The following is a 21,325-nucleotide window of genomic DNA, read 5'->3' as shown; positions in this document are numbered from 1 at the left end:
TGCAGATAATTGGCGAATCTGTAGACTCCTATATTAATGACCTGAAAAGATTGGAAGAAGGTTGCGAATATGGCGAATTAAAGGCAGAAATAATCAGAGACAGGATAGTCATTGGCATAGTGGATGAATCCTTGTCAGACCTGTTGTAATTCAAGGAAGACCTTACACTGGAAAAGGCCATTCAAATTATTAGAGGCTGAAGTTTGTAAACAGGATAGGGGCATCCTGCAAACTGAAGACAAACCATGGATGAGGAATCCAATGCCCGTCTAACTGGTTATGCCAAAGCCAGGGAAACACTTTGAGGACCAGAAAAAATATCCAGGTGAGAAGGCGCATGACATAGGAAAACCTTGCCAACGTTGTGGAGCCAAGAAGACCCACAGACGAGACCAGTGCCCAGCAAGCAAAGCTGAGTGTTTTATTTGTGGAAAAACTGGACACTATGAGAAGATGTGCCACAGCAAAATTTCTGTGTTTAAAGGTACAAAGCAGAAGACCTTCATGCAAACAGCAGTGGATCAAGTACAGCAATACCTACAAGAGAAAGAACCAGGAAAGTTCTTGGACGAAATCAGTAATCCAGACCAAGATATCTGGACAGCCGATAGCTACGTGAATGGATACCTCATGAATTTTAAGCTTGACACAGGGGCTAGCGTCACGGTATTGTCTGACCAAGGTTAAGAGACATTACCTGCAACTGACAGATATACCGTTGCATGGTCCAGGTGAGACACAACTGTGAGTAAAAGGCAAATTCCAAGCAACTCTTCAGCATAAAGGCAGACAACATAATCAGCAATTTTCTTTACTGAACAAGAATGCACGTTTACAACTACAGATGATTAAAAAGGTAGCCGAAGTCAAGCAAATGAAGGTAAGCAATTCCTTTCAAACAGAATCCCTGAAGCTATTCACTGTGCTCAGAAAACTAAAGACGGAGTATAGGATCACTCTGAAGGAAGGAGCCAGACCAATGTGTATCTCCACACCAAGAACGATACCTCATCCCTTATTAAACAGAGTCCAAGAACAGTTGGAGAAGATGACAAGGGCGTTATCTCTCTGGTAACACAACCAACTGAGTGGCGTTTAGTCATGGTTCCTGTCCAGAAGCCAAATGGAACTCTGCGAATATGCGAGGACTTGATGCAGCTCAACGAAGCAGTAGTGCATGAAAGTCACCCAATGTTTACGGTGGATGACAGATTATCGAAACTCTCTCGGAGCACCATGTTTACAAAACTTGATGCCAATAATGGGGTTTGGCAGGTACCTTCATTGAGACCTCGAGGTTATGACTACATTCACAACACCTTTTGGGTGGCTTTGTTTTAATAGGTTACCATTCGGAATAACCTCCTCACCGGAGATTTTTCAATGATGAATGTCCAATATCTTAGAAGCACTCACAGGACTGATATGCCGCATAGATGATATTCTGGTACATAGAAAGTCAGTGAAGGATCGCAACCTCAGAGTCAGAGGTTCTATAGAGACTTCAAGAAGCCGGATTGACTTTAAACGAGAAGTATGAGTTTTCCAAGACTTCGATTTGTTTCTAAGGCCAGTGGAGAAGGAGTAATGGCAGATCCTTAGAAAACAAAGACTATTAAGGAATTTCCCATCCATGCAACAGTTCAGCGACTCCAGAGATTTCTCAGGATGGTAAATCAACTGGCAAAGTTTTTACCACGCTTAGCACAAATAACTGATTCTCTGAGACAACTTCTAAGAAAACACCAATAGTGGTGTTCGGATGCCCACCAGGAACATGTGTTCCAGAATAATTAGCATTTCTTTAATTTTCTGGATGTGATGGCACACTCCAGTCCTACACTGCCTACCATGATAGCAGCAGATGTCTCTTCAGATGGTTTTGGCGCAGTTCTTTTTCAAGAGCAACCTGATGGTTCCCGTTGGCCCATATTCTATACGTTTCATTATTAGACGAAAAGGAAGTAGTAAAAATGCCACAGCATATACAAGGATTTTGTCTCAGATTACTGAGGTACACAAATGAAACTTGTATGCATCCAAGTGAAGTTCCAATCATCAGCCAACGTCTTATCGAGGGCAACGGTTGATCATCCATCACAGGAAGATACAAATTTCATATGTGACAGAGTCATACTTGCAGTACACAGCACAAAGTTGGCCAGCAAGCATACAGAAGTTGCGAGAAATACCAAAAGCACAGAAGAATGATGAAGAATGCATTCATATTAGACAATATTGTACACATGGGTGGCCACAAGAAAGTCCAGGAGGAAGAACAATGAAGATGTTCCATGAGTATAGGAAATACTTTACCAGAATTGACGACTTATTAGTTTACAATGACAGAATTGTTATTCCTACTTCAATGACATCCAATATCTTGGATCAATTACACCAAGGCCATTTGGCTATAACCAAGTGCAGAGCGAGGGTACAGTCTTCGGTATCGCGGCCTGGGATATCTAAAGATATCAAGATCATGATCAACAACTGTCAGACATACTTGATACAGAGGCCAGAACAGCATGAACCGCTGTTGACTACCCAATTTCCAACTAGAACTTGGCAAAGGCTAAGCATGGATTTATTCATGCTCGGTAGGACATCATATATCATCATTATCAACTACTTTTCCAGGTGGGTAGAAGTCCGACAATTACATTCTACGACCACTGAGGTCGTTAACCGAATCCTTACAGACATCTTCATGAGACTTGGGATTGTGGATGGAATATTATCAGATAACGGACCACAGTTCGCGAATGAATGTTTTACCCAATTTGCCGTGAAGGTGGGCTTTCAGCATCTTACCAGCTCACCAAGGTAACCACAGTCCAAAGGTGAGGCAGATGAGGTGTGAGACCCATAAAATCTTTACTGAAGAAAAATGGAAATCTTCCTATCTCACTCCAACTTTATCATTAAATGCCACTGCACCAGCAGAATTACTAATGGGAAGGAAGTTAAGAACACGGCTTCCAGTATTGGCTCAACAATTACTGCCAGGACTGAAGACTCAAGACTACCAGAAAGTTTGAGAAAGAGAAAACTCCTACAGAAGGAAACAAACCCAGAAATACAATAGGAGATTTCAAGCGAGAAGCTTACCCAAATTGAACAATGGTCAGAAGGTTTGGATACGTGACCTGGAACGAGAAGGTACAGTAATCCATAAACATGAGGACCAGCAGTGATTTTATGTTAAACAAACGAATGAACGGAACATATGAAGGAATTGGAGGGATATCATTCCTATCCCATGTCGCCGTCCATGTCTCCGTTATAAAGACGTCTGCAAACGCGACATGAAATCGTGTGACATTGATCACAAGTCGTGGGAGTCAGTTGCCAGCATTCGCCAGAGCTGGCGGGCAGCCATAAAGACAGGGCTAAATTGTGGCGAGTCGAAGAGACTTAGTAGTTGGCAGGAAAAAAGACAGAGGCGCAAGGGGAGAGCCAACTGTGCAACAGCCCCAACAAACAAATTTCTCTGCAGCACCTGTGGAAGAGCCTGTCACTCCAGAATTGGCCTTTATAGCCACTCCAGGCGCTGCTTCACAAACCACTGACCACCTCCAGGCGCGTATCCATTGTCTCTCGAGATAAGGAGGCCCAAAAGAAAAGAAAAAGAAATTCCTATTCCATAAAAGCAGCAGCCATATGAAGATGAACAAACCCAAACTGAATGGAATACTACAACCCGTTAAAAAGAAAAACCAAGTCAACAACCCACACTTCCGATGACTACTGATCGCCCCAGACAGATTACAACTGGATCAGGGAGAGTTGTCAAACCTCCGATGCAACAGAATCTGTACAAAGACTTGTTGGGGGGGGGGAGCGGATGGGAGAGTAAGGAGTAGAGAAATCATAAATGTATATATGCTTGGAAAAATGTAGGATAAAAACTTGGGGGCAGATGTAGCATAAGGATGTAAAGAGTTAATGCTGAAGATAGTGAGGGATCCCTCCTGCTGTACGAGTGACGATGTTACAGTCACATGAGATAAACTTGAAGAGAGGAAGGTGCAGCAGCATAAAGGATGCTCGCTTAGGTGGCTTGCAGAGGGTGTGTATAGTAACTAAATAATAGAGTTGTTAGTTAACCTTTAAGATACTCTCTCGAATATCTTACTACTGCAACTAAACCCAATAACCCAACAGTTATTGTTGGATAAACACTGGATGAGTTCTAGTTTAATAACTGAAGATGTTTTGAAGTAAATTTTCACCAAATGTGCAGGTGTATTGAATATGCAAACTTAAATTTGTGTTTTCTAATGAAATTGAGAAGTGATAATTTTTTAATATTTACTGAGATAAATATTCCTTTTCACTTCTCATGAACTTAACCATTTGAATGTGAAGTTAACAAAAACCTTGATTAAGTACTCGCGTTGAAGTTTTGAGAACAGCTGACTGCAAATCATAGAAAGTTTATGGCAAGGAAAGAGGCCACTTGGCCCATCGTGTCTGTGCTTGTTAGAAAAAAATCAGCCGAATGCCACTTTCCAGCATTTGGTCCGTAGCCCTGAAGGTTACGACACTTCAGGTGCACATCCGGGCCCCTTTTAAATGAGATGAGGTTTTCTGCCTCTGACACCCTTTCAGGCAATGAGTTTCAAACCCACGCTCCCCCCCACCACCCTCTGGGTAAAAAAAAATTCCATCATCATCTCCCTAATCCTGCTAACAATTATTTAAAATCTATTCCCTCCCCTCATCACTAATCCCTCTGCTAAGGTGAATAGACCCTTCACATCCACTCTATTCAGGCCCCTCACAATTTTGCACATCTCAATCAAATCTCTCCTCGGTCTCCTCAGTTCCAAGGAGAACAACTCCAGCTTTTTCCAATCTTTCCTCATTGCTGCATTTTTCCAGACCTGGCAACATCCTCGTAAATCTCCTCTGTACCCTCTCTAGTGCAATTACATCCTTTCTGTGATGAGGTGACCAGAACTGCACACAGTGCTTAAGTTGTGGCCTTAAGGTGTTTTATATAGCTCCAGCGTAACATCCCTGCTCTTATATTCTATGCCTCAGCTAAAAAGGAAATAATTCCATATGCCTTCTTAACCACCTTATCGCCCTGTCCTGCTACCTTCAGGGATCTGTGGACATTCGCTCTAAGGTCCCTCACTTCCTCTACATTTCTCAGTATTCTCCCATTTATTCTTTGAACTCCCCAAATGCATCACCTCACACTTCTCTGGTTAAATTCCATTTGCCACTTTTCTGCCCACCTGATCAGTCTATTGATATCTTCCTGCAGTCTACAGCTATCGTCCTCCCCTATCAACCACGCGGCCAACAGAAGCTTTTTGTAAGAAAAAAACTATTTGACATCAGTGGGAAAGAAATTGCCTTTCTGAGCAGTGTATGCTTTACCACTAGACTTTTCATGTAAGGACATGAGTTCTATTTTCTTTTTAATTAAAACAGGAAATTGGAAACCTGAAGAACTTGCTGTGTCTAGATGTGTCAGAAAATAAACTGGAGAAACTCCCAGAAGAGATTAGTGGACTTGGTTTGCTCACAGATCTGCTGGTTTCGCAGAATCAATTGGAAGTTTTACCAAATGGCATTGGTAGGTTCACTTTTGTGAAATTGGTGTGGCATGAATGTGAGGGCTTTAATATTCCATGAGCAAGTTAATTTCCTTGGGCTAGATTTGCTTGCTTTTTAGATCCATCAGTTAGTAAGATATGGTCGTCTGGTTGGAGAAAATATTTATCTCCCGGGGTGGGTGGATGGGTGTGTCATTGACGGTGCTTTCAAGATTTTAAATGCTGGTGATTTAGAAAACTTCTTCCTTCCCTTTCCCTCTGATGACTTAATTTCTTAATGGTGTACCCTACGAGGTGAAACTGTAGATTTTCGTGAGATTGCTCAAGGGACAATTTGGTGAGAACAGCAAAACATAAAGCATTTGTGTGAAATGCCCATCAGCAGTAGAGCTGTGTGAGAGTTTCATTGCAGGCACAATGAGCTGAATGGCCTGTTCCTGTGCTGTGAAATTCCATGTTTGTTTCAATGTTTGGTAACACATTGAGGAAAAAACATGGTTAGTTTCATATTCATCAGGCTTTATAAAATCTGAAAGATTCTAGCACCAAACTGTAAATGTGTCCTAATAAGCTTTGCCTTCAGTTTTTTAGAGGGTGGATCTCCAGGCTTGAGAATAATTGCTTGAGTGACCTGCACTGTGAGCCTCTCGGGCAGCTCTCACTATATTGAGTAGTCCAATCCTGAATGTTGATTACTGCACTCCAGTGCAACTAAAGATAATTGCATCATATATGGGGGTAAGTATTTTGCCCTCAATTATGATTGCACTCCCCACAGAGATAGCCCTACCTTCAGATGTGGTACCTTAATATCAACTGGCATAGAAATAAAATGCTGAACTTCCATTAGGAACTGGTAATTCATGTCACTTGGCAGTTGAACTAAATCTGGGTGGCGTATAATGTGAATCTGCACTGAACTTGTTATTACTATCTCTCTTTTGTTGTTTTAACTATAAATTTGGTGAATAAGCTGCTTCCCACCAAAGTCCCCACTCATCTTGGAAATTTATTGCTAATTTTTGTCTGCAGTATTCTGTCAGCTTTACTTTATACGGACATACAAACAAAAGAATTAGGAGCAGGAGTAGACCGCTCGGCCCTTGGAGCCTGCTCCGCCATTCAATAAATTCATGGCTGAACTGATCACTCCACATTTTCACCGACCCCGATAACCTTGTTTCCTTGGTTGTTGCTCCATGAGCAACATAAATGGGGCAACATATTGAAAGCTTTTTCTCCATTCTGTTGTAACACATACTGATAGAATGTGGTTTCATACTCTGGTAGCATTTCAGAACAGGGCTGGGCGCAGGTCACAGTCCCAGTAGGAATGGTTTTAGAAAGAAAATACCAAAGAGTGAATTTTATTGTCGGAAACTAGGAAAATCTAGGCTGGACAGACTTTATCTCCCCTCCTGTGCATTGTTTATGAAGGGATTACTCCTATGTGAGATATCTGTTATCCAGTTAAGCAGACACCAAGATAATTGATGTAGACATCACTTGTGATTGATAAATCTCTACTAACTGGTGGAAACCTAAGACAAACTACTTGGTTCTTTAACTAATGAAGAGCATAACATTAGTTGCACTACAGTGTTCAGAGCTAAATTAGTTTCTCGATTGATCCGAGTCCAAAACATTTCAGCTTACTGCTTTATCACGCTGTTGTAGCTTGTAAATCTTAAGCGTGCTTGGAGGGATTGCCGTTGCTGACCCTGACACATTTAAATATAAACCTCTTTTGGCACTTTCCCTGAGAAATGAGATTTCAAAACACATTCATTTTTTTTTTATTCGTTTGTGGGATGTGGTCATCACTGGCTCGGCCAGCATTTGTTGCCCATCCCGAATTGCCCTTGAAGTGAGTGCCTTCCCAGGCCATTTCAGAGGGCATTTTAAGAGTCAACCATATTGCTGTGCGTCTGGAATCACATGTAGGCCAGACCAGGTAAGGACGGCAGATTTCCTTCCCTAAAGGACATTAGTGAACCAGATGGGTTTTTACTACAATTGACAATGGTTTCATGGTCATCATTAGACTAGCTTTTAATTCCAGATTCTTTTTTATTAATCGAATTCAAATTTCACCATCTACCATGGTGGAATTCGAACCCATGACCCCAGAGTATTAGCCTGGGCTCTGGATTACTAGTCCAGTAACATTCCCATTACGCCACTGCCTCCCCCTGTAAAATGTAATATGTAAAATAACTGCTTAATAAATTATCATGCAGAAGTTTCCTTTCTCATTATTTTCTCTCTCCTCTTCTTGAAGGAAAACTCAAGCAGCTTTCCATTTTAAAGCTCGATCAAAATCGTTTGGTTCAGTTGACAGATACTGTTGGCGAATGTGGACACCTTACGGAGCTTGTACTCACAGAAAATCAACTGGTGGTCAGTATTTCCATTTAAAAATTCTTGCTGCACAAGCATCAGCAACATCAGATTAAACTCTGTGTCTGTCTCAGTCTTCTCTCATCTTTCATCTCCCTAGTTCAGTTGAGGCAAAATGACTTTGAGAATGTTGTTGGTGTAATGTGGTTTTGCAACATTAAGTTACATTGACCGTAGGGCATAGAAACAGACCATTCAGCCCAAATGGTCTGTGTCAGTCTTTATTCTCCACATGAGTCTCCTCCCACCCTACTTCATCTGACCCTATCAGCATAACCTTTTATTCCTCGTGCTTATCCAGCTTCCTGTTAAAGTACATCTATGCTATTTGCCTCAACTACTCTTTGTGGTGGCGCATTCCACATTCTTGCCACTCTTTGAGTAAAGAGGTTTTAACCCTGAATTCCCTGTTGGATTTATTAGCAGCTATCTTGTATTTATGACCTCTAGTTTTGGATTCTGTTGCAAGTGGGAACATTTTCTCTGTCTACCCCATCAACCCCTTTCATTATTTTATTCAGGTCACCCTTCAGCCGTCTCTTTTCTAGATGAAAGAGCCCCAGCCTGTTCAGCATTCCCTGATAAGTATCTCCTCTGTGTTCTGGTGAATATTCTTTGTTTCTTCTCCAGTACCTCTACATATTTTTATAATATGGAGACCAGAATTTTTTAAATATTTTTTAAATTTAGAGATACAGCACTGAAACAGGCCCTTCGGCCCACCGAGTCTGTGCCGACCAACAACCACCCATTTATACTAACCCTACAGTAATCCCATATTCCCTACCACCTATCTACACTAGGGGCAATTTACAATGGCCAATTTACCGATCAACCTGCAAGACTTGGCTGTGGGAGGAAACCGGAGCACCCGGCGAAAACCCACGCCGTCACAGGGAGAACTTGCAAACTCCGTACAGGCAGTACCCAGAATCGAACCCAGGTCTCTGGAGCTGTGAGTGCTAACCACTGCGCCGCCCCAATTGTGTACAGTAACTTCAAGTGTGGTCTAACCATGGTTATATGCAAGTTTAACATAACTTCTTTGATTTCAATTCAGTTCCTCTATAAATGAACCCTCACACTTTATTTTTTAATGGCCTTATTGACATCACTATTTTTAGTGGTTTGAATATATGTACCCCTAGATCCCTTGGCTTATCTACCCCATTTAGACACTTATTATCCAAGCATATTTGCCTTGTTCTTCCTATGAAAATGCACTACCTCACACCTTTCTATATTGAAATTCGTTTGCTAATTGCACACCCATTCTACACATTTATTAATATCTTCCTGTAATTTGTCTCATTTTTTTGTATTAACTACACCTCCCATTTTGGTGTCTGCAAATTTTGAAATTGTACTTCTGACTCCCGAGTCCAACTCATTTATGTAAATTCGAAACAACAGTGTCCCAGTTTGATTCCTGTGGAGCACCTCCCACATTTTGCCAGTCTGAGTAGCTACGCTTAACCCTAATCTTTTCTATTTTGTAGCCAGGTCACCTTCCATTCTGCTCCTTGCCCCCTGGCTCTACATGTTCTGACCTCGGTCATGAGTCTACCTTATCAAAGGCCGTTTGAAAATCTAAATGTAGTTCATCTACTGCATTAGCCTTATCTGCCCTTCCTGTTACTTAAAGAAACCCAGTAAAGCATGACCCTCACTGTGGAAATCTGCATTGACAACTCTTTATTATATTTTCAGCTTCTGGATGTTTTTCTGTTCCTTCTTTGAGAAAAGATTCCACTATCTTTCCTACCACTGACATTAAGCTAACTGGTCTCTAGTTCACTGGACTTGTTCGACCCCATTAACGCTTCTTGGTTTATATTCAAATCTTGCTACTCCAGTGCATACTGTTAAATACTTAACATTTCATGCAGTACAAATCGTGCAATTGTTTTTTATTTGCCAATTTTCATTTAACTAGAATAGTCCATTTGCTACACATGATAGGGCTTTTAGCCTAGGCTGATAGATTCTGGGAAATCATGTTGAGGATGCACTTGAAAGTGCATCGTAACATGGTAGATGGGCATTGTTGTAGATGGCTTTCTATTCCTTCTAAGTTTATATAAAGCCCTAGCACTATTGCAGCAATTTATTTTTTCCCCAGCTCAATGTTCTTTGCTGTTTGTGTTGCCTCTCTTTTTGCCAAAGGTTTGGGACAGAGTCCCCAGCCCCTTCAGGTCAGATTCGATAATGTATCAAACATTATGTTAATTAATTGGGCCTATGAGTTTTCCTTTCCTTTTTAAGTTGTCCCAGAAATCTAAGGTGCCTATTGGTACTAGGTAGTATCTTACTAGGCTGTCCGCTTCGGGCCAAGCAGACAAAAAAGGAAGCAATGCTCTTTCCGTAGCACTATAAAGTAATGTTGTGCTCCTTGGGGTATCAGAAAGGAAGCAAGTCAGCCAAAAACAAATATTCACATACGTGGGGCACAAATTGAAATTTTACACTCCACATTGACTCTTGCATAAATAACTGGTTTCAAAACCTGCTAAAAGCTTTAGATTCTGTGCAAAATGATGTTGGCGATTCACCATTGTTAATGTCCTTGTGATTGTTGTATAACTGTCACTGAAACATGATGCCCAATTTGCCACAGTTGCTTTAAATCCACTTGTAAAGAATCATTGCTCCTTATTTTCAAAATTATTCATAGTGAGGTAGATGAGCTTAGTAAGCCAAAGAAATCCGGCCATGTCCAGTCTCATTGCCGACTGATGCTGAGGAGACTGCTAGCACTGCAGGTGCTGACAACTCGAATGTTTTATGTTTTGAGCGATGCCGAGATAGTGACGCTTCCTTTGTGCTGAGAGTTCAGCAACAAGGAAATGGATTAATTAGTTGGTGACAAATAAGGCTGATATGTGACATTACATTTAACATCTAGAATATCAATGTAATAGCTCCATCACAAGTTGTCCTGCTTAAGATCTATTTCTGAAGGTTTATGTCTCTCCTACGGATGATGTGAAAGTTCTGGGATTTGACCTAACGTCTTTTGGAAAGAGTTATTTGGAGGCTAGGCTTGAAACCACACATCATGTATCCATGTTTTGTGGCTACCATGTTGGAAAATGGAACTGAGCCCTTTCCTATGTTCAATGGTAGATTCTATACCAGAACCAGACTGGTTTCCTGTACACTCAGACACTGTTTAATTGACCTGCCAGAATTCCTGAATAGCCCTGTGATGTGGCGGAACCAATAAGAGCTATGCTCCTGGGCATATTAGGGCAGCTCAGAGTCCGACATCCAGTGGAAACCCAAGAATACACCTTGAAGCTTCCTTATCTATTGACGGACATTTTGGAATATAACTGTCCACGTCGCCCAACTCTCCAGCCTCATCACCCCCATGGGGAAAGGGGGAGATAATAGAATGAAGAAAAAGAACGTAGCTAATTGTTTGAGTGCATTATTAGATTAGACGAAAATTCCAAATACACAGAGCCATTTAATGTGACTGATGTCTGTAACCTCGGTGGAGGCCTTCCTCAGATCTTGTATAGGTCATAACAGGTAGCTTTCATTTTAACATTTAATGATTTGGGCAGTGGAAGTCATCAGATGTGCATTACATTTTGGAAAAGTAGATGGACATTATGAAACTAAGGGGTCTTGCATTGGGAAAATAGGTGTCTTCTGATTACTGACTTTGCTGTTGAGGCCTGCACCCTTACTCTAACAATGGACTAATCAGTGGTGGTTCTAAATCCCTGTTAACATGACAGTTTTTGCGTTTCACAACTTTACAAAGTTGTACCTTCCTGACCATATTTCCTGTATTGCTGTCCCAGGACTTCGGGATTCCAACTTTCCATTTGATACCCCAATACTTGCCTGAAAAATGTTGTTTGACTCTATGACTCCACAATTAACAACCTAGTGTTTTGGACAGTGCTTTGACTTGAATTGCATTTTTTAAACTGAGAAAACTGTTAGCTGCATAGTTTAATTTCAATTTTCTACTTTGTTGTTGGTAAAGAGTTGTAAAGTAAAATAACCATGTGAACCGCAATCCACATAACTTGGGACCAAGCGTCCAGTTTAATGTTGGTTTGAACTTGAAATATTTAGTTAAGAATGAGATGAGCACAAACTGATGATTTCTGAGCTGGTGAGACCACCGTAATATCAATAGTGAAAGGAAGTATTTATATCCAAGAGAATATATATGTTGTATAAATCAACAGAAATCATTCAACTTCTAACTGTATATTTTTCTTCAGATTATTTGTACTTCCAGTGTTTGTATAGATAAGGATATAGGAACTTTTTATAGTTGGAAAATCCTTTTTAATATTGGAAGAACGTTATGAACTGGACAGATTTTGGATGTATTCCATAACAACTGGAAACTTTTTTTCTTAAGAGTTTGCCCAGGAGTATTGGAAAGTTGCGGAAGCTGACAAATTTTAATGTGGACAGAAATAGATTGACTTCAATTCCTAAAGAGGTAAGGCAATGTGATTTCTTTGTTTTGAATCGATGAAGCTGGTGTTTAAAAATCATCTCCATTTGTGCTTCTTGAATGTGCAGATGGTGCAGTTTGTTTAAGTGTGCTTGCACCAATCACTAGGATCACACTCAACTTCTCTTAGACACCTTTAGACATCTCTTGGTGAAGAGAGGAATTTCTCATTGCAGCTACGGAATCCAATATTTTATATAGTTATTGGCACAGGTCAGGTTCAGTCTTGGAACGATTAATTTTCCAGAGTGAGAACCAATCAGGGTTTTCTGAAAACTAATCAAGTTCAAATTCTCTAGGCCTTTCCTAAGTAACCTCTCATACCCATGTACATTGTGCACTATTACTTGGACTATTATTAAAGAAGAAGTCATTTAAATGATGTTTGTATTTAAAAATATTTTATTTTGTGTGTTGAAATTATAACTGAATCACTGGAAACTTTACTGACTTATGATGTAAGAAAATCCATTTTTCTGTAAATTAGCCAAGATGCACAAAATGTAATGCTTCGAAATGTTTGAATGTTTAAGGCATGATTCAAAATAAAAGGCATTTCTAATGTACTGTAAAATCTGCTGTGCAAGTTTTGCATGTGCATATGACTTCAGTGCAAATGATGTCACTCCAGTGCTTAAGGTAGTCACCTGCAATTAGAAGATGTGGGATATTTCCCATTAGCTATTCTATTTCCCTTAGCCCAGTTAAAATCCAATATCTTCCATTGTTACATTTTTTTAAAGTCTTTTTGTTGTTCTTGGGATATGGGCATCGCTGGCTTGGCCAGCATTTATTGCCCATCCCAAATTACCCCCCTTCAACTTTGTGGCTTGCTAGACCATTTCAAAGTCAACCACATGGAGTTGCATGTAGGCCAGACCAGGTAAGGACTGCAGATTTCCTTCCTATCTGAACCAGATGGGTTTTTACAATAATCAACAACAGTTTCATGGTCACCATTCGACTAGCTTTTTTAAAATTCCAGATTTATTCATTTCCATGGTGGGATTTGAACCCATGTCCCCAGATCACTAGCTGGGCCTCTGGATTACTAGTCCAGTGACATTACCACTACACCACCACCTCCCCCTATTCTCACCTGACCACTTTAAAACCAAGTGCTGTGTACAGAAATGAGATCCAAAGTAACCTGGTCAGTGTCTTCCCTTCTTTCCCATACTCTTCTTGCTTTCTACCCTCCCTGGCCATATGAAGGCATATCTTGCCTCTGCATACTATCTGAAACTATTTTCAGAGTTGGGAATGTGCTGCCTCGGGAACTGAGTCTGTTGGTGCAGCAGCCTGGTTTGTAATACATATTAGCTGTAATGCAGTACTGTCGCCTTGTAAAACTAGCATGTTGATGTAATTTTTAGAAAAGCATGCTGACACTTGGTTTGTTTGCATTGTAATTCAGATTAAGTGAGATGGGTTTAATTAAGGAGGTAGGACGGGTTCAGCTATTTCCCATGCAATTTGAAGTAAATGTCACACTTCTATTAAATACAAAAACCAGCGTACCTTTGCTAATGTAATATTTATTCAATTTGGTATACTTTCTGGTACAAGTGAGCTTGATCACTTTATATGGCAAAGCAAGTTAATGGCATCCCATTGAGTCAGCGCTCAAGGTGATATTACAAAGATCCCTGATAAACATTTTTCTTTCAAAATTACTATTTCGTTCTTTAAGCATGTTAAAACTTGAAAATTCTACCAACTTAAAATACAATTAAGTCTTGTTGGCAGTTCAGCATAGGAGGGACTTAGTTTACAACTGCAGGAGAAAAACCTGACTAGGTTAAATATTGTCAACAGTGACTTGGCCTAATTGCAGTAGAAAAGTGCCGTCTGAGGATTTGAAAGCTTAATGTTTTCATGTTTTTTTTACTTCCTGTGAGCGTTCGCTGCTTGGGAAATGAGTGAAGTAGAAATGTAAATCTGCGAGTATGCTGGTATGTGAAGTTCATCTGCAATTGCACGCAATCATGAAATGCTGTATTCTAGTTTGGGAGTTTTGTTTGCTTTGTGATTGCTAGACTTCATGCATTGCATTTATGTCCTTTTTGAATTGTTCGCTTTGAACGATTAATAAAACTGAATGTTTGACTGAAATAGCATGAGCATGCAAAAGCAATTGTGTTTTTTGATGGTTGTACTTCAGGCGAATGCAGATATTATGTAAATTTATGGGATATTAACTTCCAGCATCATTAGACAATTTTTGTAATTGGGTTGCAGCAAGTGAACACTGGAGATCACCCTTTAGTGTCAAGGCAGTGAGTCGTAAATAATGTAGGGAAGTTTATGAAATATTCTTGGAAAGTTCTGATTTTATTGTTTAAAAATAATTTTCCTGTTAGCTTTCCTTATTAGGAAGCTTAGCTTCCAGATGGTAAACCCTCTGTTTATGGCACAAATTCCCATTGTAACTCCCAATAGTCATAACGGCAATGATGAGGAATATTGGTGGTGGTATTAGTAGGTGAACTGCAGCAATGAAAATTCAAATGGATGAAGGAGGAAATGGTAAAATATCCTTCCAGTTTAGAGTGTTTTTAAGATTGTAACTCTCCAGGTTTAAATTGCATGTCTAAAACATGTAAACTTGGGCATTTATAACCCACTCAGATCATGTGATCTCTCTAAAATGTATACAACTAAAACATTAGTTATGTGGGAGATAAGTCAATACTGTGTTATGTCAAGTGAAACATTATGTGATGTATTATTGGAAATTTTCTCACTTTTCACTTGTGCTGTGCTCATTTTCTCTACCACATGGTTTTTAAAAAAATATTTGATATCTGTATAAATGTGTGTGTGTGTTTCTGTGCAACTGTTTAAGTAGCTAGTAGTGACTTGAGGTTTAATCTTGTGGTTTGTGTAGGTTAAACTGTCCAGTTTTGCTCATTCATATATCTTCTATCTTCCAGTCTAATTTTCTGTCCAACAGTGTTTTCTTCATTGCATCTGAACTGAAGCTTTCGTGTCTCATTTTTCTTTTTACAGGCTACTTCATTCCTGAGGTAGCACAGTGGAACATTTTTGCATTTTTTTTTAAAGTGCAGCTTTACTTTGTGGTTTTGATTTTGACCACAAGCTGCAATCTGCCATCTGCGTATGATACTGTAGATCTCGTGTCACTGCAAAGCATTTTTCATCTTAATGAAAGACGATGAATACTTTGTTTTGGGTCAGATCTCAAGCCATATAGAGAAGGTAGTCTACATGCTACTTTCTCCATGCCTGTTGCAATGTAATCAACCAAAACAACTTTAAAGTTGCAAAGAAATAATCCAGACAGTCCTCTGGGACCACCTTTATATTCCTAATGTTTCAAAAGAGCTGACTTTGTGGTTAACTGCTTACATGAGAAATGTTACCACCAATTGAAGGCCCGCAGACACAGCTCTGTATGTATTTAAATACGCCTGCACAGGTCTCTGGTTTCCCTTGATTGCAGAGCGGGGGCAATGTAACCTATCAGTGGCGTCCACTAGCAATGCTCTTATTGAAGATATTAGTTCAGAGACTGGTACTTAGTGTATTTGTGAACCATACAAGGTTCAGTTAGACCACAGGTTCCAATCACCCATTTGTGTATGAAACCAGCTTTACCCTTGAGAGGTCCTAACATACAGCAAGACTTATTTCCTGCTCTAAATTGTGTTTATTTTAAGTAGTGATGAAGTACAAAAATGAAAAAAATGAGAGGAGCATTATTATAGCTTTAAAAATGCAGTTCCATTCGAGCAGATGTCTCCCAAATTCAGAAATAAAATAAATGTTGTTTTAGACCCATTTCCTTGTAATTAACTTGCTAAACCGTCAAGTATGGATTTTATTTGTTTCAAGCAGTTTTAAAGTACCTTTATCTCCAGTTCAGTTTTGCAACCTAGCTTATCAGGAAAAAAATGACAACCTAATTTTGGAATCACTGCAGTATGTTCTTAAGACATCCAAGTGCATTTTTATGGTCAAGCCCATGAGAAGGTTTCTGAAGCTTGTTCTTTCAAATGCAGTTTGAGATGATGTGAGCTGTTTTATAGCTGTTTTACTTCAGACAGTTAAATGTTATGAGCTATTAAGAGGTTTCAGTTGCAGGTTTTCCTCATTTTGAATTACTGAAAAAAAAAGTTTCTGCATTTTCCCAACAAAACCAGTCTTGGATAATAAGACGAATGGATGGTGAGAAAGGCGTTCATTGTAACCTCCCAGATAATTAAAGCAGATCTTGTGCAGTGATAAGACTGTTTTTATGAAACAATTTATTTTAATGTTTGCCTAAACTTTAGAACTGACAGTGGAAGCAAAAATGTGAGAAGTGTAATCAGAAATGTTAGCATTGTGGGGAGGTTTGTGGTCGCTTTCACCCGACTGAATGTGTTAAAATCACTGATCTTTGAGCAGCTCAACCATAGGAATCCTGCAAGTAGGTGAAAGGCAAGCAGGTAGTGCAGGGTGAACATGTTGCACTGCCAACTCAGAAATTTATCAAGAGATCTGGAATGTTTGGCTCATTGTGGCTGTTTGGCGTCTGCTTTAAAGCAAGATTGCTGTTTGGTGTTGTTTGGAAAATGTCTGAACCTCTTGAGGTTATTAGAGGGTACCTGCAACATTTTAGGCATAATCAGGATGCCAGGTGACCTTTTGTTGGACCTTACCTTAAGCAATAGTAGTATTGGAGAAACTTAAGTGAAATGTCAAGTGGGCCATTGTAAATAACTGCAACCCCATTTCCACCATGTCCATGAAAATTGTTGAACTCTGAAGGACAGAGTTGTGAGCGATAATGTGCTTTCTACAACATTTTTGTGTCATAGCCTTTTACCTACCTTCAGCTGCCTAGGGCAGAACCTCTGGAGTTCCCTTGCCTAAGTCGGTTAGTCTCTCAAACTCTCCTCGTCTAAGATGCTCCCTAAAACCTACCTCTTTGACGAAGCTTTTGGCCATCTGACCTAACATCTCTTTGTGTAGCTCTGTGTCAAATTTTGTTTGATAATGCTCCATTGAAGCACTATGGAACATGTTACTATGTTAAAGATGCTATTTAAATGCAGGTTGTTGTAAGTTGATGCATTTTCCTGAATTGTGCCTATCTCTACTACCAGCAGAGAGCTCTAACCATTTCACTTTCATGTTAGATATTTCAACACAACATCTATACAAATTAAATCTATAACTTTAGTCATTTTAAGTGGAAAACGTTCACATTTTTTGGCCGTTGCATTTGTGTCTGCGTTTGTGATTGAATACTAATATACTTAATGATGTATTACTAACGTATTAAATCCTGTAGGAATGGGAAGAATGGTCTTAACATTATTAGTTAACCTGCTTGACTATTATCTGCTCAGTAGTTTCACTTGTGTGGAGAGGTTCTGGTCATTAATGGCCTTTTGGCCTTCACAAAGTTAGAAACAAAGACATTTGATATTCTGACATATATTCAGTCAATACAGAGATGATGTTAAATAACTTCCTATGTAGATTCATGTCAAATACATATAGTATTACTGACTTAAGGTACAACTACATTTGATTACTGATATTTTAATTTGTTTTAATTTCATTCATGAAAAATGGTTACTAGCTTGAGCATCAAATTTCTGCATGGTGGTTATATTCTAGACTGCTGTTTCACTGAATGTTTCAGATTAAAATAACAAAACATTCATATCATGTAAACTTTATCTTAAGAGGGCTGGAATACAAAGGGATGGAAGTCATGTTACAATTGTCCAGAGCTTTGGTGAGATCCCATCTCAAATCATCTGTTTAGTTCTGGTCACCGCACCTCAGGCCTTAGAAGGGATGCATTGCAGATTCACTAAAATATACTGGGATTAAAAGTGTTAAATTTTGAAGGCAGGTTGTATAGTATGTAGGCTTGTACTCCCTTGCATATAGAAGATTAAGGGGGGATCTAATTGAGGTGTCTCTGATAATTAAAGGAGTAGCTGGGGTAGATAAAAAGAAACTATTTCCTCAGGTGGGGGAGTCCAAGATAAATTCAAGCTCGGCTGTTAAGGGGTGATGTCAGGAAGCACTTCTTCACACAGTCGTAGAAACCTGGAACACACTTTCCTCCAAAAAGTTGTTGAGGCGACTCTTCTATGATCAGAGATTAATTGAAAATTTCAAAACCGAGATCAATGGATTATTAGGCAAGGGTTATGGAACCGAGGAGGGTAGATGGAGGTCAGATATAGATCAGCCATGATCTAGATGAATGAAACAACAGTCTCGAGGTGCTGAATGGCCTTTCCTATTTCCATGTTCTGAAAGTATTATTCCAAATTTAAGTTGTGGGATTTTTGTATTGGATATTCCATGAGACATTGGTATGAAGAATGAGTAATCTGTTGTTTTGTTCAGTACATTGTCTGCTCAGGTTGTGCCTTAATGTGAGAAATCAGACTGGGATAAAAGTAAATATTGGGTTTTCTAGCTGTGAGCTAGGGTGGTGGTTTGAAGGAAGAATGTGTGAGACAGCTGCATTTTTGCCATGATCCATTACTAAGTTGATGAGATGTGAATGCATGCTTGAATGGATTTATAAATGTAAATTCCTGTTTGTTTCTTCAAGTCTAGATGCATTTATTCATGGCACTCAATAACTTGCTCATCCACAACCCAGGAAAGCCTTAAACATTTGACATGTTGGAACTGGTTTAGAGAGTTTTAAGTGAAGCTAATGTTTGTTCTAGGAACATAGGAGCAGGAGTAGGTCATTCAGCCCATCGTGCCTGCTCCGCCATTCAGTATGATCATGGCTAATCATCCACTTCAATGCCTTTTTCCCCACACTATCCTCTTATCCCCTTATGTCATTTGTATTTAGAAATCTGTCAGAGTTATAGAGTTATACAGCACAGAAACAGGCCCTTCGGCCCATCGTGTCTGTGCTGGCCATCAAGCACCCAACTATTCTAATCCCATTTTCCAGCACTTGGCCCGTAGCCTTGTATGCTATGGCATTTCGAGTGCTCATCTAAATACTGCTTAAATGTTGTGAGGGTTCCTGCCTCTACCACCTCTTCAGGCAATGCGTTCCAGATTCCAACCACCCTCTGGGTGAAATTTTTTTTCCTCAAATCCCCTCTAAACCTCCTGCACCTTACCTTAAATCTATGCCCCCTGGTTATTGACCCCTCCGCTAAGGGAAAAAGTTTCTTCCTATCTAACCTATCTATGCCCCTCATAATTTTGTATACCTCAATCATATCTCCCCTCGGCCTTCTCTGCTCGAGGGAAAACAATCCCAGCCTTTTCAGCCTGTCTTCATTGCTGAAATGCTCCAGCCCAGGCAACATCCTGGTGAATCTCCTTTGCACCCTCTCCAGTGCAATCACATCCTTCCTATAGTGTGGTGCCCAGAACTGTACCCAGTACTCCAGCTGTGGCCTAACTAGCATTTTATACAGCTCCATCCTAACCTCCCTGCTCTTATATTCTATGCCTCAGCTAATAAAGGCAAGTATCCCATATGCTTTCCTAACCACCTTATTTACCTGTGCTGCAGCCTTCAGTGAACTATGGACAAGTACACCAAGGTCCCTCTGACCCTCTGTACTTCCTAGGGTCCTACCATCCATTGTATATTCCCTTGTCTTGTTAGTCCTCCCAAAATGCATCACCTCACACTTCTCGGAATTAAATTCCATTTGCCACAGAGGCCCATCTTACCAGCCCATCTATGTCATCCTGTCAATTTCTGCTTTAAACATACTCAATGTCTGAGCTTCCACAGCCCTCTGGGGTAGAGAATTCCAAAGATTCACAACCATCTGCGTAAAGAAATTTCTCCTCATCGCTGGTAAATGACTTTCCCCCTATTTTGAAGTTGTGTCCCCTGGTTCTAGACTCCCCAACCAGGGGAAACGTCTTAGCTGCATCTACCCTGTCTATCCCTTTAAGTATTTTATAGGTTTCAATGAGATCACCTCTCATTCTTCGAAACTCTAGAGAATACAGGCCTAGTTTCCCCAATCTCTCTCCATGGAACAGTCCTGCCAACCCGGGAACAAGTCTGGTGAACCTTAGTTGCACTCCCTCTATGGCAATAATATCCTTCCTAAGGTAAGGGGACCAAAACTGCACACAGTACTCCAGGTGCGGTCTATCCAAGGTTCCTTGCAATTGAAGCAAGACTTCACTACTCCTGTATTCATTCTTTTGCGATAAAGGCTAACACACCATTAGCCTGAATTGCTTGCTGCACCTGCATGTTAGCTTTCAGTGACTTATTGACAGGGACACCCAGGTCCCTTTGTACATCTACACTTTCTAATCTCTTACCATTTTCGAAGTACTCTGCACATCCTTAATTCATGCCAGTATATTACCTCCTGTCCCATGTGCTTTAATTTTGCTAACCAACCTCATGTGGGGGAATTTATCAAAGGCCTTTTGAAAATCCAAGTATACCACATCCACTGACTGACTCCCCTTTATCAATTCTGTTAGTAACATCCTCAAAAATCTCCAACAGCTTCGTCAAACATGATTTCCCATTCATAAATCCATTTTGACTGTGTCCAATCAGATCATTATTATCCAAGTGTCCATTTACATCCTTTATAATATATTCTAGCATTTTCCCAATGACTGATGTAAGGCAAGCAGGTCTGTAATTCCCTGTTTTCTCTCTCCCTCCCTGCTTAAATAGTGGGGTGACATTTGCGACCTTCCAATCTACAGGAACCACCCTGTTTTAAATTACTGTTTCATTCTGCCCTATGTAGGTAGTGGCAAAAAGAAGTGAGTTATCTTTGCATCACAATACTGGAGTAGTGAGTTGTCTTTGTAGAGGAGAGCAGGAGGCTTGATGGTGCTTGATCTGATCTAACCGGAGCTG

At 40.1% G+C, this 21,325-nt stretch overlaps 1 protein-coding gene across 1 annotated transcript in view; it reads left to right on the top strand.

Annotated features, from left to right (window-relative positions):
• Nucleotides 1-21,325, top strand: part of lrrc1 (leucine rich repeat containing 1) — a 190,312-nt gene that overhangs the window by 139,203 nt on the left and 29,784 nt on the right. Inside the window, exons 8-10 of the mRNA XM_068021251.1 lie at nt 5,449-5,593; nt 7,855-7,973; nt 12,364-12,447. Of these exons, the coding sequence (XP_067877352.1) occupies nt 5,449-5,593; nt 7,855-7,973; nt 12,364-12,447 (348 nt within the window). The remainder of the gene's footprint in view (nt 1-5,448; nt 5,594-7,854; nt 7,974-12,363; nt 12,448-21,325) is intronic.

This window comes from Heterodontus francisci, chromosome 3 (assembly GCF_036365525.1).
Source record: "Heterodontus francisci isolate sHetFra1 chromosome 3, sHetFra1.hap1, whole genome shotgun sequence".
In the NCBI taxonomy this organism is placed as follows: Eukaryota; Metazoa; Chordata; class Chondrichthyes; order Heterodontiformes; family Heterodontidae; genus Heterodontus; species Heterodontus francisci.
This window is presented reverse-complemented; position numbering and strand designations above follow the sequence as displayed.